At 41.5% G+C, this 15,481-nt stretch overlaps 1 protein-coding gene across 2 annotated transcripts in view; it reads left to right on the plus strand.

Annotated features, from left to right (window-relative positions):
• pam (peptidylglycine alpha-amidating monooxygenase) overlaps positions 1 to 15,481 on the plus strand; it is a 55,162-nt gene that overhangs the window by 780 nt on the left and 38,901 nt on the right. The window contains exons 2-6 of one of the 2 annotated variants that reach the window (XM_063477945.1): positions 4,662 to 4,802; positions 4,891 to 5,016; positions 5,216 to 5,336; positions 13,580 to 13,637; positions 14,114 to 14,201. In XM_063477945.1, coding sequence (XP_063334015.1) covers positions 4,922 to 5,016; positions 5,216 to 5,336; positions 13,580 to 13,637; positions 14,114 to 14,201 — 362 coding nt within the window. In that variant the 5' untranslated portion in view covers positions 4,662 to 4,802; positions 4,891 to 4,921. The remainder of the gene's footprint in view (positions 1 to 4,661; positions 4,803 to 4,890; positions 5,017 to 5,215; positions 5,337 to 13,579; positions 13,638 to 14,113; positions 14,202 to 15,481) is intronic. The other variant, XM_063477946.1, reaches the window with a different exon arrangement.

Genomic DNA, 15,481 nt, shown 5'->3' on the forward strand with positions numbered 1-15,481 from the left:
TAAAGCAACCCTACTCTGTTATCTGTTAACAGATGATGAGTCACCAAGCAAGCAAAGCATCTCGGTTATTTTTCTTTCGCCATTAATAAGCATTCTCTGGGTTTCACGTATGTTTCAAGTAGAGGAGAAAAGCAGTTGTTGTTGTTTGGATTTTGCCATAATGATGTTATCATCACATTTACGTCTTTGAGTAGTTCAGTCATTTTTGTTTGCTAATAGGATTATTATGGACACATGAGCAATTTTATCTGCTTACATACAGAACTGTGCAAAAGTCTTGAACCGTCAATTATTCCTACGTATTTTGTTTGGTATATTGGAAGTAGATATAGTGATTTATTGAAACATGTGCAAACATTAATGGAAATAATGAAAATAATAACACATTAAAAATTGAAAAGACTGTTTCAAAGTACGTTTTGCTACAAGCCTCATTCAGATAGGATTTTTTTACTATTTCTTAAGGACATGACTTTCAAATACTGCTCAGATACTGCTTTCTCTGAAAATCTCCGAAAGGCCTTCAGAAAGCATTTAGAACTATAGCTCTAGATAAATTGCAAGAAAGTCTGACACACAGACACACACACAAACTTGCCTAAAGGTTTTCCTGATCCACTTGATCCACTTCCAGCATATTCTTTTGGCATGTTGAATTTTAAGGCAAATTTGAGACAATATGTGTGTTTTGTCTCAATTAACAGTTATATTTTCATTTTCACATACTGTATTAACACAATAGACCTAAAATCACACAAAAATAAAAAATCTCAGTAGGAAAATTTTTTTTTTTTTTTTACAATGAAAACCAGAATTAAATAGCAGAAAATGTCTCAAGCGGTTTTTGTATAACTATTTACAAAATAATAATCATAATCATGTGTTACAATAAGATGCCACACAAATCATTTGTGCCACTCCAAAAATTAGTTCCTGTCCACAATAAGACAGAAATATCTATGTTGTCCCCTCAGCCTCCCTGGGAAAGTCTGTTCCAAGGTGCTGGAAAGTAGGGTCCGTCTGCTTGTCGAATCTCGGATACAGGAGGAGCAATGTGGTTTTTGTCCTGGTCGTGGAACACTGGACCAGGTTATTATCCTCTCAAGGATACTTGAGGGTGCATGACGAGTTTGGCTAACCAGTCTACATGTGTTTTGTGGATTTGGAGAATGCATTCAACTGTGTCCCTCGGAGTGTCCTGTGGAAGGTGCTCCAGGAGTATGGGGTGTTTGGCCCATTGCTACGGGCCATTCGATCCTTATACAACCGTTGCAAGAGCTTGGTCCGCATAGCCGGCAGTAAGTTGGACTCATTGCCAGTGGGTGATGGGCTCCACCTGGGGTTCCCTTTGTCACCGATTCTGTTCACAATTTTTATGGACAGAATTTCTAGCCTAGAGGCATAGCGGAAGGCTTTCACTTGGGTGGTCTCAGAATCTCATCTCAGCTTTTCGCGGATGATGTGGTTCTTTTGGCTTCATTGGGTGATGGCCTCCAGCTCGCACTGGAATGGTTCGCAACTCATTGTGAAGCGGTGGGAATGAGAATCAGCACCTCCAAATCTGAGGCCATGGTCCTCAGCCGGAAAAGGATGGAGGGCCTACTCCGGGTCAGAGGAGTATAAGTATCTCGGGGTTTTGTACACGAGTGACAGGAGAAGAGAGCGGGAGATCGACAGACGGATTGGTGCTGTGGCTGCAGTGATGTGGACCCTGTACCAGTCCGTTGTGGTGAAGAGAGAGCTGTGGGTAGTGACAGAAAGAACGAGATCGCAGATACAAGCGGCAGAAATGAGCTTCCTCCGAAGGGTTGCTGGCCTCTCCCTTAGAGAAAGGGTGAGAGGTTCAGCCATCTGGAAGGGTCTCAGAGTAAAGCCGCTGCTCCTCCACATCAAAAGGAGCCAGTTGAGGTGGTTTGGGCATCTGACAAAGATGCCTCCTGGGGCGCCTCCTGGGTGAGGTGTTCTGGGCATGTCCCACCGGGAGGAGGCCCCGGGGCAGACCCAGGACACGCTGGAGAGATTATATCTCTCGGCTGGTTTGGGAACGCCTTGGTGTTTCTTCAGACAAGCTGGGGGAGCTGGCTGCTTAGGCTGCTGCCCCCGTGACCAGGCCCCGGAAAAGCAAAAGAAGATGGATGGATGTACATGTTGTCCTTTTGTCCGCCAGCGTTAATATTTAAACCTTCCTTTTGGTGCCTTTTTGGCCACCATCTGTGACATTCAGTAGTGGCTTCATTGTTTTGACACACTCACACACACACGTACACATGTAGTATGTAGTTTTAAGTCTGCACTTCTGACTTGGTGAGAGTGCGTCTTGTGCTATGTCATCTAAAATCTGTCATTTTATTTGGACACATGGCATGCCCATCAACTCTGTTGGGTTAAATATTCAAAGAGGTCTTGAAAATGGAACAATATAGCAATTTGGTTACAGTTGCAGGATTCATTTTAGCAGTCAAAATGCCAATCGCCTGATCTCTGGTTGTCTGTGGCAGTCAAGGCATTAGGGATAGGGTTTGGACTCAGGGGTTAGGGCTTTATATTGGACTATTGATCACACCATGTGGACATAACAACTTTGCCCTGCTAGTCTACTCACCTGAAATTAACTACTTTTTCATTGCTGTTAATTGTTTTGCTGCATTTGTTGTTTGTATGAATAATACTAATAAATTAGTACTTGCGTTGGACCAATGAGGCTATGAGTTAAGCAAGACATTTTGAGGAAGTCAGTGCATTTCAGACTGATGACATTAAAATACCACAATGACACTGGTTCTTAATTAAAAAAAAACAAAAAAAACAAACGGGGGCGTGGGGGAGCATTTTAGTTTATCACTTTTGTGGTGATGATTGCGTTATTTAGCTTGGAACTTTTGTTAGAGCTCATCAAACAACATGAGGCAGCACACCCTCATATTACAAAATCAACCATTATGTCCGCAAGACCGTTAGATGTCATATGTGACTTAGAGTGGGTTTAAAAAATCGATTTCCCCGATTCAAATTGATTTTAGTTTTTAAATAATGCAATATCGATTCAATAAATCCTGAATTGATTAAGTGTACAAAAATATAAGAAATATATATATATCTATATATAGATATATATATGTGTGTGTGTGTATATATCAGAAATAAAGAAATATAAAAATAATGTAAAAAATAAATATGCCCATGATAAATATGCAATGAATGGTATAAATATATGTAGAAATAAAAAGAATATGTGCAAATTACTGAATATGCAGAAAGTCAGAAGATGAATATTGTGCAAAATGCCATTTATGGAGTGCATAAAATGTCATAGTTTCAATAAAGTGACAGTGAAGTGGTCAGTGTTCAGCAGTCTGATGCCCTGATGGAAAAAGCTGTCCCTCAATCTGCTGGTTCGGGACCAGATACTGCAAGGACCTCCTGCCTGACGGAAGTAGTTTGAACAGTGACTGGGGTGACCTGAGTCTTTGATGATCCTTCCTGCTTTCCTCAGGCACCGCTTTCTGTAGATGTCCTGGAGGCAGGGAAGCTCACCTCCAATTATCCTTTCGGAACACCGCACCGCTCTCCGAAGAGCTTTGCAGTTGTAGGCAGTGCTGTTGCCATACCAAGTAGTGATGCATCCAGCGAGGATGCTCTCAATGGCACCGCGGTAAAAGGTCTTGAAGATGCAGGGGCTCATGCCGAATCTGTTCAGTCTCCTGAGAAAGAAGAGGCGCTGCTGCGTCTACTTCACTATTTTGTTCCTGTGAACTGACAATGTGAGATCCTCCGCCAGATGTACACCTAGGAAACGGAAGCTGCTCACTCACAGCAGCGCCATTAATGGTAATGGGGAAATTTGCTTCTCTACACCTTCAGAAGTCCACTATCATCTCTTTTGTCTTTGTGATGTTAAGGATGAGATGATTCTCTTCGCACCCTGTTAGCTGCCTCATCACCTTTGGTGATAAGACCCATCACTGTTGTGTTGTCCACAAACCTGAAACAATGAAATTGGAGTTGCTAGTGGCCGTGCAGTTGTGGTGTAGAGTGATTACAGGAGAGGGCCCAGTACACACCCCTGTGGAGCACCAGTTTTCATTATGACGGGGGATAAGGAGATGCTGCCCAGTCTGACCACCTGGTGTCTGTCAGACGGGAAGTTAACGATCCAGCTGCAGAGAGAGCTGCTCAATCCTAGATCCTGCAGTTTCCTGTCCACCCTCGAGGGAACGATGGTATCCTTACTGGATAATAATTAACACACTATGAATGGAAAGAGTTGTAGATGTTGTAGTTGTAGGTGAATCTGAAACCAATTTGGGCCAGCTAAAACATTCCGTGATAATTCCATTATGATTTAAATTCTAAGACTAGTATAGAAAGTGAATTCCCATCAATTTCCATCTCTGCATCCATTCAAAAACAACCTTGACCTTTTCAGTAACGTGAAATGTTGTGATTTCTGTAATGTCATGATATTTTATCTCACATTAAACTTTACTCCCCTTTGCTTTAATATTATATCAAACTCACCAGGTAGATGTGTCCATTAAACAGTGTATACTGTCTAATAGACACATTTTGTTAACAAAATAATTATACATTGCTGCCTTATTGGGTTCCATATCTGTCACTTTTGCATTTAGCATGTTTTTGTTTTTTGTTTTTTTCTCCAGGTTTCTGCTCCAGAATTTTTGTTTTTCTGCCAGCAAAGTGACCAAGTGTAAAGATGCTAAATGAGTGAGGTCTTTCTAGAACACCTTCACCTCTAGTTGTAGTTTTAGTCTTCAATCAAGTTGAGCAAAGAAAATAGGCAGGTATGTCAGTCATTATCATATGTAGTTTAATTAATAGACTTTTTCTTCCACAGGATAGTAGTGACAGCATCTATTTTTACATTTTCAGCATAGAGACATTACACTTGATAATCACTGGAATGATGGGAGTTCCTGCATCCTGTGTGGTGGTGCTAACATTCATTCTTTACAGCCACAGTTTGAAAATACAAAGTACTCTGCATGTGTCTAAAAGGTAAGAATATACACATATTGTTTTATTTATTTATTTTTTGTAGTCTGGCTACAGCCTTACTAGCCTAAAGCAACTTTAATTATAAAAACACAAAAATGTATGGAATGGTATATGATATGGTATGCTGGTTCTTGTGTTGATGTATTTTTGGTGTAATTGAACATGTTATTAATAATTGATTGTGTCTGTATTGCTGAAGCTCTCAGGAAAATGTACTGAATCCCAGTAAATGTGTGTCCAGGACCAATCAGCAGCAGATAATAGCAAACCCATATAACTTCTCTGTGGATCTTCGCATGCCTGGTGTTATCCCAACTGGGGTAAGTCTGTTTCCAGGCAATGTTGGTGTGTGTCTATCAGTTGTTTGTTTCAGAAGTTTATGCACACTTAATGCACACACAAGTTTATGCAAACTATGAATGCCATGGTAATTTGGGGCTTATAATTAGTTCTTTGACCTGTTCTTTTTAATAAAGTAGAATGATTGTATAGCTTATATATTTAATGACTTTAAAAGAAAAGAATTTAGTGCACAAGTTTGATTTTTAAAAAATGATTTTTCTTTGTCCACACCAATGACTGTAGAAAACATGGACGACGTGACAGCTCCCCAAAAATGAAGCCAAAACGTCTCTATCGCCCCCTGGCGTCTGGCTGCAGTATAGGTCTCATAAACCCCGCCTCCTCCATGTTAGCGGATGGGACTGGGGTCAGACTAAAATAAATGAATTCTTAATTCTCCTCAGATAATTTTTTTCCAAAGATTCTTTCTTTTATTATCAATAGTTCTCATCACGCTGATCGATGTCCAAGGGGTCTCCTCTCCCATAAGTTTGATTCTAATTCCTACCGCGGCCATGTTAAATTGGGGTGTAACGTCATCATAAGAGCTTTGACTGGCAGCTGCAGTCACGGAGAAACTTGCGTATCTCTGTTCGGGAATACCAGATAGAGCGTAGGCTCTGAGAGGAGGGCCAGCGTTTACGTTACGAAAACACGACGGACTGTTTTAACCTGACAGCCTGAGGTGCTCTTCAGTAAACTGGACTACCCGACAGAAGGACCCAAGGCCCCGCTGCACTTTTTCGGTAAGTTGAACGTGTTTGTAAGCTAATCCGTAACTACCGTCCTTAGCTAGGTCCTGAGACCTAGCTAGCTAAGATGAGCACTCGGCTGTTGGGGAAACTTGTTTTGTAAAGTTCGTTTAGCTAACCGTGCAGGTGAATGAATTTACCCCGACTAAAGAAATCAAGAGAAACGCCCCGGGCTAGTCAGTCACTAATTACCGTTACTGTACTTTTATTACAAGTATTATACTGTAAAAACAACAGGCTGCATTCTGCTTCAGCTCCCGTGCAGAGCTGATTATTAAATATGTGCAAAGAACAGCATGTTTTCAGTCTCTTGCCACACCTGTAAAGACAGTAACATCATTTTTCAGTAACTCCTCATTAATCAGTAACTATGGATTAAAGTACTGTAGTGTACTGTAATACTGAAAAAAATGTAAGAGAAGAACTTCAGATCCTGAGTGTGTGAGGACATAGACGGGTCAGCTTTATTTCAATTTTGAGGGATAAAATTTATATTTCAGTTTGATGGTTCTGTTCTCTTTGTGATTACAGGAGCTGCCCTCAGATTCAGACCTCAGCACCACCCAGTGACAGCAGACAGATCATCCAACATGTTCACATGTTAACTGCAAAATAAATTGATGAAAACAGTACAAAGGTTAAAGTACCACATGTGCTGTAGTGAAAGCTGCAGCTGTTTTATTGATAAAGTTAAAGACAAAAACATAAGGATTAATCACCCATGTAACTGTGTCACTATATATCAGCATTAACAGGACCTCAGTTTGGTGTTTCAAAAAGCTGCTGATCTCAGACCTGCACAGCTTCCGTTTTAAACACTTGATGTACTCAGCTGCATGAAGAGCATGTGAGATTTTCTCTGACACAATTAAATAAAACCTGATGAATTTCAAAGGTCGTCACTTGTATGTTGAACTACAAACTTGTGATCTGGAATTCTTTAAGTTTTTTGCACATAGTGTGTTATTTACCATAAAGTGACTCAGAGTTATTCATACCAGAGTAACCAGAGAGGATAATATATTTTTAAATATATAACTTTCTACAGGACTGAATATAATATCTTTATGTAAAAGCCCAGAGCCTCTGGGGAGTATCCAAGTATTTACAACATTATACAAACCAAAAGTCTCAATCACAGTGTTCATGAAATGCTGGGTTTATCCATCTCCTGGGATGGGCCTACAGAGGAGTGCTGAAGATTTCCCTGTGAGGGAGCTGCTGGTGAAGATCATGAGTCCTGGTTGATCAATGCAATGAGCTTCAGTGTTCCTGGTGTTTCTTAAATGATGCCTCTTTCAGTGGGTCAATAGAACATCTGGCACAGGACAGCTGTGATGAAAGAAAGGGAAGAAGTTTCTCCAAACCTCTGGACCCAGGAAACCCAGCTTGGTCCTGATGGTCTCCCTCACTAGTTTCTCCCGAGGGTGAATGTAGCTGTTGATATAATATGGACTCTATTACTAAATGAAAAGAACAAATTAGACTACACTACTGAAACGTTCTGCTGATGTTTTTAAAGTTTTCATGTTACCAGGCTGTGGTACTGTGTAACGCTCGGTCGCTCCACCTCAAGTCACTACTGCGCAGACTCTGGCTCCAAAAATGCAAGATGGCAGCCTCCACAAGCGGGGTATTTTGGCTTCATTTTTGCACAGTGGGAGGAGGCGCTGTCGCGTCGTCCATGTTTTCTACAGTCATTGGTCCACACATATAATACATGCAGGCTCAAATATATTTATATATACCAGTAATATTCAGTGTCCTTAAACAAGTTGTACGTTAACCAAATGCTTTTGGTAGCCATTAACAAGTTTCTGGCACAACTCTGGATGGATACATGATCACCTTTCTTGGAAACGCTGCAGCAACATGCTACCACCACCATGCTTGACACTGGTACAGTGTTCTTATATTTGAAAACCTTACCATTACTCCTCCAAACATAGACAGGACCCAAGCTGCAAACTGTACAAAGTTGCCCCAGAAACTATCCATCGCAGAGTAGCAGGATGCAAGATACAACCTGAAACGGCACATACTGAGGCACAACCAAATGGCTGGAGATGAATATAGGAACTAGAATTTGCCACCAATTCAATTCAATTCAATTCAATTCAATTCAGTAAAACTGTATTGATCCTGAAGGTTGACCCCGAAGGAAATTGGTTTAAGGCTGCCGACCTTTGCTAGCACCATCTTACCCTTCCGACCATACATACATTACACAAACATCACACGGGGAAGACAGGTCAGAGAGGTATAACAATGGAAAATGCACAACATGAGGAAAGACGAGGAGAAAAAAGAACTCCCCCCAGACTGAGCTCCAACAGGGAGATCAGTTTGAAAACAGAAAAAAAAAAACACCTCAGCACATGAATCATCACATCTCACAACATGGAAGACATAAGCTTCGAAGGCGTTTGGAGGGGGTGGGGGGGTGAGTGTAGGTCTGTGTCAGTGTACGTGTGTGTGTGTGTGTGTGTGTGTGTGTGTGTGTGTGTGTGTGTTCCGTGTTCAGCCGAAAGCAAGTGTCCCTTCACTCGGTTAAGCAAAAGTCAACAATCTTTGGTCAACGCGGGTGGCCTTGAAGGAGGGGGAAGAGAGTCACAACACAGTCTTGTTATCTAAGGGGAATTTGTTATTCCTGTCAGCTTTTGCCTTGAGCATCCAGCTGGCGCCAGTGGGGGGCCACATGAGATGAAGATGGTAGTTGTTTTGGTTAGTGCGAACAAACTGCTTCCAATTTTACAGTAGTCTAATGTCCGTCACTGGTCACCAGGTCTCTCAATTCCCGTTGTTCTTCTTCAAGATGTTATCCATATTGCAGAGCCATGAGCCTCTCCAAGATCTTATCCAAACAAGTACTCCAAAAAAACAGTCTATCATGTCGGCCAGCCTTGTGGGATTTTGAACAGCTGTAGTCGCTTCTTGTTCTTCGATAAGCCAGGTACTGGTAGATCTCATTCAATCTCCTCCATCGAGAGTGTCGCCAGACACACGACGCAACCGACCATCGAGTATCCGGCAGCAAACGTCTCTGCAGGACAATCAGGCTCTCCTAGGAGTTGTCAGTTTCGTTAAGGGACCACTTGATCAAATCCATAATTCTTCTTTAGGTTTTTAGAGAACAAGTCTGGGAGACTCTCTTAGGGATAGAGAATAAGCGAGACTATACAAAAGACATGAGAAGCCAAGCAGGAAAGATAAGGGAGAGGGGTGAGGGAGAAGGAGTACGTGCGATTGCCTCCGTCAAGAGCCAAGAGAGAAATTTTGCCCCAGAGACAACAGATGTATCCCCTAATGGGATACATCACCAAAGGTGGTTGAGAATAATGGGGCTAAGGTCCTGAAGGACTTCCAGACAGACAGATCTGGTAAAATCCACAGTGTTCCTTAGTAATAGAAGAATTGAGGGCTCTAACCCCGAAACTGGAAGATTGGCTCAAGCAGATTTCAGGCACAACAAAGGTCATTATCCAGAATTACACAATTAGTACCGCTACGATACTGTGCCAAAGCCTCAAACTTCCAGGCATCTGGTAGAGCACCCATGCTTGAGAAACATATCACCCCCCTCACAGGGTGAGAGGGTTTTATTATTATTATTTTTTTAAATACTGATTAAGGCATACTAGATGATACATAGCCACCTGCGATGCATCTACTGAGCTGAGGATGAAGATTGTGGCCAGACTCAAAGTAGTCACCCAGCCAAGAGCACAACTGCCCCAACTCACTCACAATGTCTCATCAGAGGAGATGCATACAAATGTAAACACTGCGCTATGCACCATCCCTATTAACACTATCACTGAAACCAGTGAGCGCATATATACCACTGTGACAATAATCCTTGAAATACTTGGGTATAAGATCAATAATGCATTTAAAGGAAGACACCTTTGAAGAAAGAGGCTTAGAATTAAAATAGAATGGAATAGAATAGCTTCTCCGCGAATCGGTACCTTATTGTGGTGGAGGGGTTTGTGTGTCCCAGGGATCCCAGGGGCTATGTTGTCTGGAGGCTTTTGCCGCTTGGTAGGGTCTCCCATGGCAAATTGGTCCTGGGTGAGGGACCAGACAAAGAGGGATTTAGAAGACCCGTATGAGTAGAACATCAAGGAACAGTTCACCCTGCCCCGGATAGGGCGCCCCACCCTGGAGCCAGGCCTGGGGAGGGTGCCCGAGGCCGAGCGTCTGTTGGCTGAGCCTTGGTCCATGGGGCCCATCCGGGCACAGCCCAAAAAAGGGACATGGGCCCATCCTCCCACCACCCACAGGCCCACCACCCACAGGAGGCACCGTAGGGATTGGGTGCATTGTGTGCCAGGCGGCAGCTAGGAGCAGAGGCCCCTGCACAGCTTTCCCAAACATCATAGTTTTATTTTGGATGCTTACTTTATTTTACTTTGAACACAGAAAAAAATTATATGGGAAAATCACAAGCTACCAGGGTCCAAATTATCCTCCCACCCTCGATAAACTAGCCTGCACTTGTTGAAGTTTTTAGCAAGTCTCATCTCATAAGCAATGTCAGCCCATTCTTATTTAGGCAATCTCAAAGAAGTTCCTCCAGATGTAATGGTCTTCTGGCATGGCCTTTGGTCTATAGTTTACCTCACAGATTTTCACTGGGATTGATTTGAATTCAGTTAAATTCAATTCAATTTTATTTACACAGTTGGTCAAAGTTTTAGAACTCCCCAATTTTTCCAGTTATTTACTGCAATTCAAGTTGTTCTAGTCCAATAAATAGTTTAAAATGATACAAAGGTTAACTTCCACAGGTAAAAAAAAACAAAAACAAAAAAAAAACCCCAAAAGGTAAGGTTACCCAAAAACTTTTTCAGGGAACACAAAATGGGTTAACAATTTAAAGCTGTTCTGCAACAATGAAGGTTGATCAAGCCTTGAAAGACTTCACCCCAAGTCCAGCACCCTGAGACTGTACACTAAGCGGAAAGGAGACCAAGGACTAGTGAGTGTCAGAGCCATTATCTCTATCCAGGATGAAAAAACAAAATGCATGAGTACATCAGGTAGGTGGCTGCAACTCATCGTGTGCTTAGTAAATGCCCCAGGCAACAGAAACCTGAGGAAGAACAGAAACTGCCCTGCACAGCATGCACCACCAATAGACAGGAAAGGTGGCTGATATAGAAAATTCTTACCAATGGCTGGACAAGGTTGGACTGAAAGATGGCACAGACGCATGATTCATGGCAGCAATGGGAACAAGCTCTATGCACAAGATCTATAGAGACTGGGGTCCACTACATCAGACAGGATCTCCAGATGCAGGGTCAAAGATGACCCTGAAACAATCTGGCATATAAATATAGGGTGCAAGATGCTACCAGGCAGGGCATACAGGAACATCTGTGCTGAGTATGGCTTAGTAAAGGTGGTGAGAATGTCAAAACTAAGATTTTGTGAGACTTCCAGATGCAGATAGAGAAACTAGTAGTTGACTAACCAACCAGACATAGTAGTGGTGGATAAGCAGAGGGAAAGGCTGTAGTGATAGATACAAAGTGATAGCAACTAGGGCTGGGCCATATTATACCGTTCATGGTAATACCGGTACAATGTTAGGCAATGATAAGAAAATGAAATATCGCGATAGAATATGGGTAAAACGCGCATGCGCAGTGCCTTTCTTTTCATACGCACATGGTGGAAAAAGCATGGCGGCAACGGAGAATGAGAAGGGAGAAAGCGGATCGTTGAGTGAAACGGATGAACCAGAATTGGTTTGTAAAAATGGTGCCACTTCAGTGATGTGGAACTGGTTTGGTGTTTGTCCGTCAGATACCCACCAAACCACATTTTTTTGTAGAACATGCAAGCGGCCATCGTTATTGCCATATTTGTCGGACTAAGGTGCTCGTAAATCTGGGAGTAATCTGGGTCCTAAACTCCATCCCCTTCAGGTCCCAAAGTCAAACGAACATTGCAGCATCACTAAGAGTTAAAAACTGTCTAAATTCTTTCATCTTTAATAAAACGATCAGCATTGCTGCTTTACCAGGTGTAACTATGAAGTTTAACATCTAGGCATCCATGAAAACAGAATTTATTACATTTAACGGAGTTAGAAGTTAGCAGGAAGTTAGCAGAAGTTAGCTCGCTAGTTTTGCTAATTACCTAAGCATGATATAGCATGTTCTGACTGAGAGATTTCTGAAAAAATTCAAATGTACAGCTCTGCTATCGCTTCCAACATAAATGAAGACAAGAAACTAAACAGCAGTGACGTTTGTAAGGTTACTGAAGTTGGGCTAGGTGGTATATAATGATGTGCTACATGATCGCTAGCGACACAGCTATGTTAGCATAACATAAACAGTGAAGCTGGAGGATGAACGCTAACACTTTTCCACTCGATAAAAGTTAACGTGAAGGTTCCTGATGGTTAGAGACAAATGCAATCGCATGGCAGGATGCTGTAAACGGACCAAACTTCAGTCAGGAGAACAACTGAGATAATCCATCCACAATACAAGGTTAGTCATTAATATACTGCAACAACATGGGAATAGAGCAGCTGTGATAGAATACAGCATTAATGAATCAATGGTACAGAAGTGGAGGAAGCAAGAAGAATGAGTTGAATAAAGTTTGATTTATCTGACTGCTTTGTTTTGCTTAATTTGTCTTATAATCCCGTGCACCTTATAGTCCGAAAAATACGCATTTGACTTTTTTATTTGGCACACTGCCGTTTAATGTTGCAAAGCACCTCTTTTTAACTTCAGTGGATATTATACATGGTTATGCTCAGGATATGTCAGCCCATTTCTACTGGAAATGCCTTTTGGTTAAACTTTCAGCAAGGAATTTGCATTTGCACTGTTAAATTTTTATATAGTTTTAATGCAAAAAAAACAGCTGCTTGTTTAAGTGAAAATAAATGGATGGGGGTTTTTTTTTTGTTGTGGAGTTGTATTTTGTCTCGCATCAATTATATCATCAGTTATATCGTTATCGCAAATTTTCAAATATATATCGTGATAAATATTTTTGGCCATATCGCCCTGCTCTAATAGCAACATCAAGAAGAAGTAACACAAGAAGCTCGAGAAATACTGCCAAGCTCGAGAGATGTGGAGTGTTAGAACAACATTGGTCCACATGAGCACAGTGACCTCTGTGGGGCAGCGACCCCCAAACTAGGTGAGTGGCTTCAGCAGACCCCAGAGTGCAGTCCTAGATACAGCAAGATAGTAGACAGGGTCCTGTCTAGTAGAGGCTTAAGACTGCGCTTTCCTGGACGGAGATCTTGGATATCCCTCCTGGGATCTGCTGAAGCCACTCACCTAGTTAAGGGGTATTAACTAGTGTGTGTGTGTGTGTGTGTGTGTGTGTGTGTGTGTGTGTGTGTGTGTGTACGTGTTTGTTTGTTTGTTTTCTCCATTTAGCACTCATTCAGTAATTGATGTCATTGTTTTCCTTAATTTCAGTCGGACACTTACCTTTGCATGGCATTTCCAGTTCCAACTAGGCAAGATGCATATATTGGTGAGTTTTATCTTTTATTAATTTATTATATATTATAAAACCTACAGTGATTGGCAATTACAGAAAATGTTTCTAGCTGATCTATAAGCTGGATACAAAGTAATAATGACAAAGTTCAATTTATATCAACAGTTGAAATGGAAATTTTAAAGGCATCTTTGCTATCACATGGTGTCACCATGATTACCTTTTGTATATCTTCTGTGTAAATTTATTTTCACAATATAATATTTTATTAGTTTCACTAAAAAGTTTTTGATAAATTTTCATATTTTGAAACATTTTTCAGGAAACTAAGTCATTGCTAGCTTTAAATTAATTAGAGGGTGGTGATGGTCTTTCTCCAATTCATCAGTCTGATGTATTTTCAAAGAATCAGGCTGTTGGTGCATTGAAAGGGGATAAGGCGATTTGTTATGTGTGAACTTCACTGTCAATTTGAAGTGAAAAATTTTAACCAGTGTTTTTCTCTTCAGTGGACTTCATACCTCTTGCCAGTATGGACACAGTCCATCACATGCTGCTCTTTGGCTGTCAGACCCCTGTCTCCACCCACAGCTTTTGGTAATGCCCAACTTTAAATTAATTTTATTATTGTTTTTGTTGTTATTAAAAAAGCCAGGACCCAGGAACAAAAAAAATGACCTTGCATAAGAAGTGCAAGTTAAGCCCCTTTTTCATTATTACCTACTCGGATAGATTTGTCACGGTTCTCCATGCTTTTCAGGGTTTTCTATTAGGTCATAGTACCAGGTACTGAAATACTATCTGCTCAACTGGGGTTTTAAAGTGATCCAAGCAGGTACTAATATGTGACGTCGTCAGACTGCATGCCACCAATTGGCTGGTCAGTGCCGTCACTTGATGAGTCATGAGAGCATCTCATTCACGAAAAATCAAAACCACCATTTTTGAAACCCAGCAACAGATACCCGAGGGAAACGGCTACAAAACCCCCCTGCCGTGGTCCCTGAGTCTGCTGAAAAGCCACAGACAGAGCAGCAAGTATATTGTCGCCTCGAGGTCCCCCTTTGTTGTTGCGTTCGTGTAGAATACTAATAATGTCATGGAATGCTCAGTTACGTTGCTGTAATGTCGACTAATTACATTAGGTGGTACTCAGTTGTAATGGAAAAACTGTAATCTTAGACTATATTCTTATTTAAATACCTAACCATTATTCAAATAATGGCTAGCTGTGAACATCAGCACAGATCAAATCTAGTTTTGTTTAGTGCACCAATAATAGCTTTTTATTTTAGTTACCCACCAACCACTGACAGTGGAAATGTAAATGCAACATAAAAAATGACTTAAGCATCAGCTTCAAGTGTAGGTATGAAGCCCAAGCTTGCACCTAGCTCTTGCAGGCCTGCCATTTCTCTGCCCATTGGCAAGAGAGTAGTACCCCCTCTAGCTGTATGTGCACCACCAGCAAGGGAGTGGTCTCTGTGTCCCCCTTTGGGCACCTAGAGGCACCCGACCCTCAGAAGGAGGAAGCCTCAGTCCCTAATACTGTGGAAAAGGGGCTCCACTGGCAGGGATACGCTACTTTACCTGATATGTTTCCACCCAAGAGGCCCCACTTAAGCTCTATTCAGGTTGTCAGTCCCAGAGGTCTCTCAAGCACAAAAACTCTCTCTCTCTCTCTCTGCACACAAAATAATTTTTTTTTTACTGTCTCAGGTATAACTCCCAGTTAGCATGTTAGATGTTCAAGGTACCATGTCAGTTGTTTTCATTATTGTATTTCATTGCTGTTCACCAAGAAGGTGGCTCCAACAATGTTCAAATGTTACAATCAATAAAAAATGAGTATTCTTCTCAAATAATTGTAAATCCTC

Source organism: Pelmatolapia mariae, linkage group LG7 (genome assembly GCF_036321145.2).
Source record: "Pelmatolapia mariae isolate MD_Pm_ZW linkage group LG7, Pm_UMD_F_2, whole genome shotgun sequence".
NCBI classification, from domain to species: domain Eukaryota; kingdom Metazoa; phylum Chordata; class Actinopteri; order Cichliformes; family Cichlidae; genus Pelmatolapia; species Pelmatolapia mariae.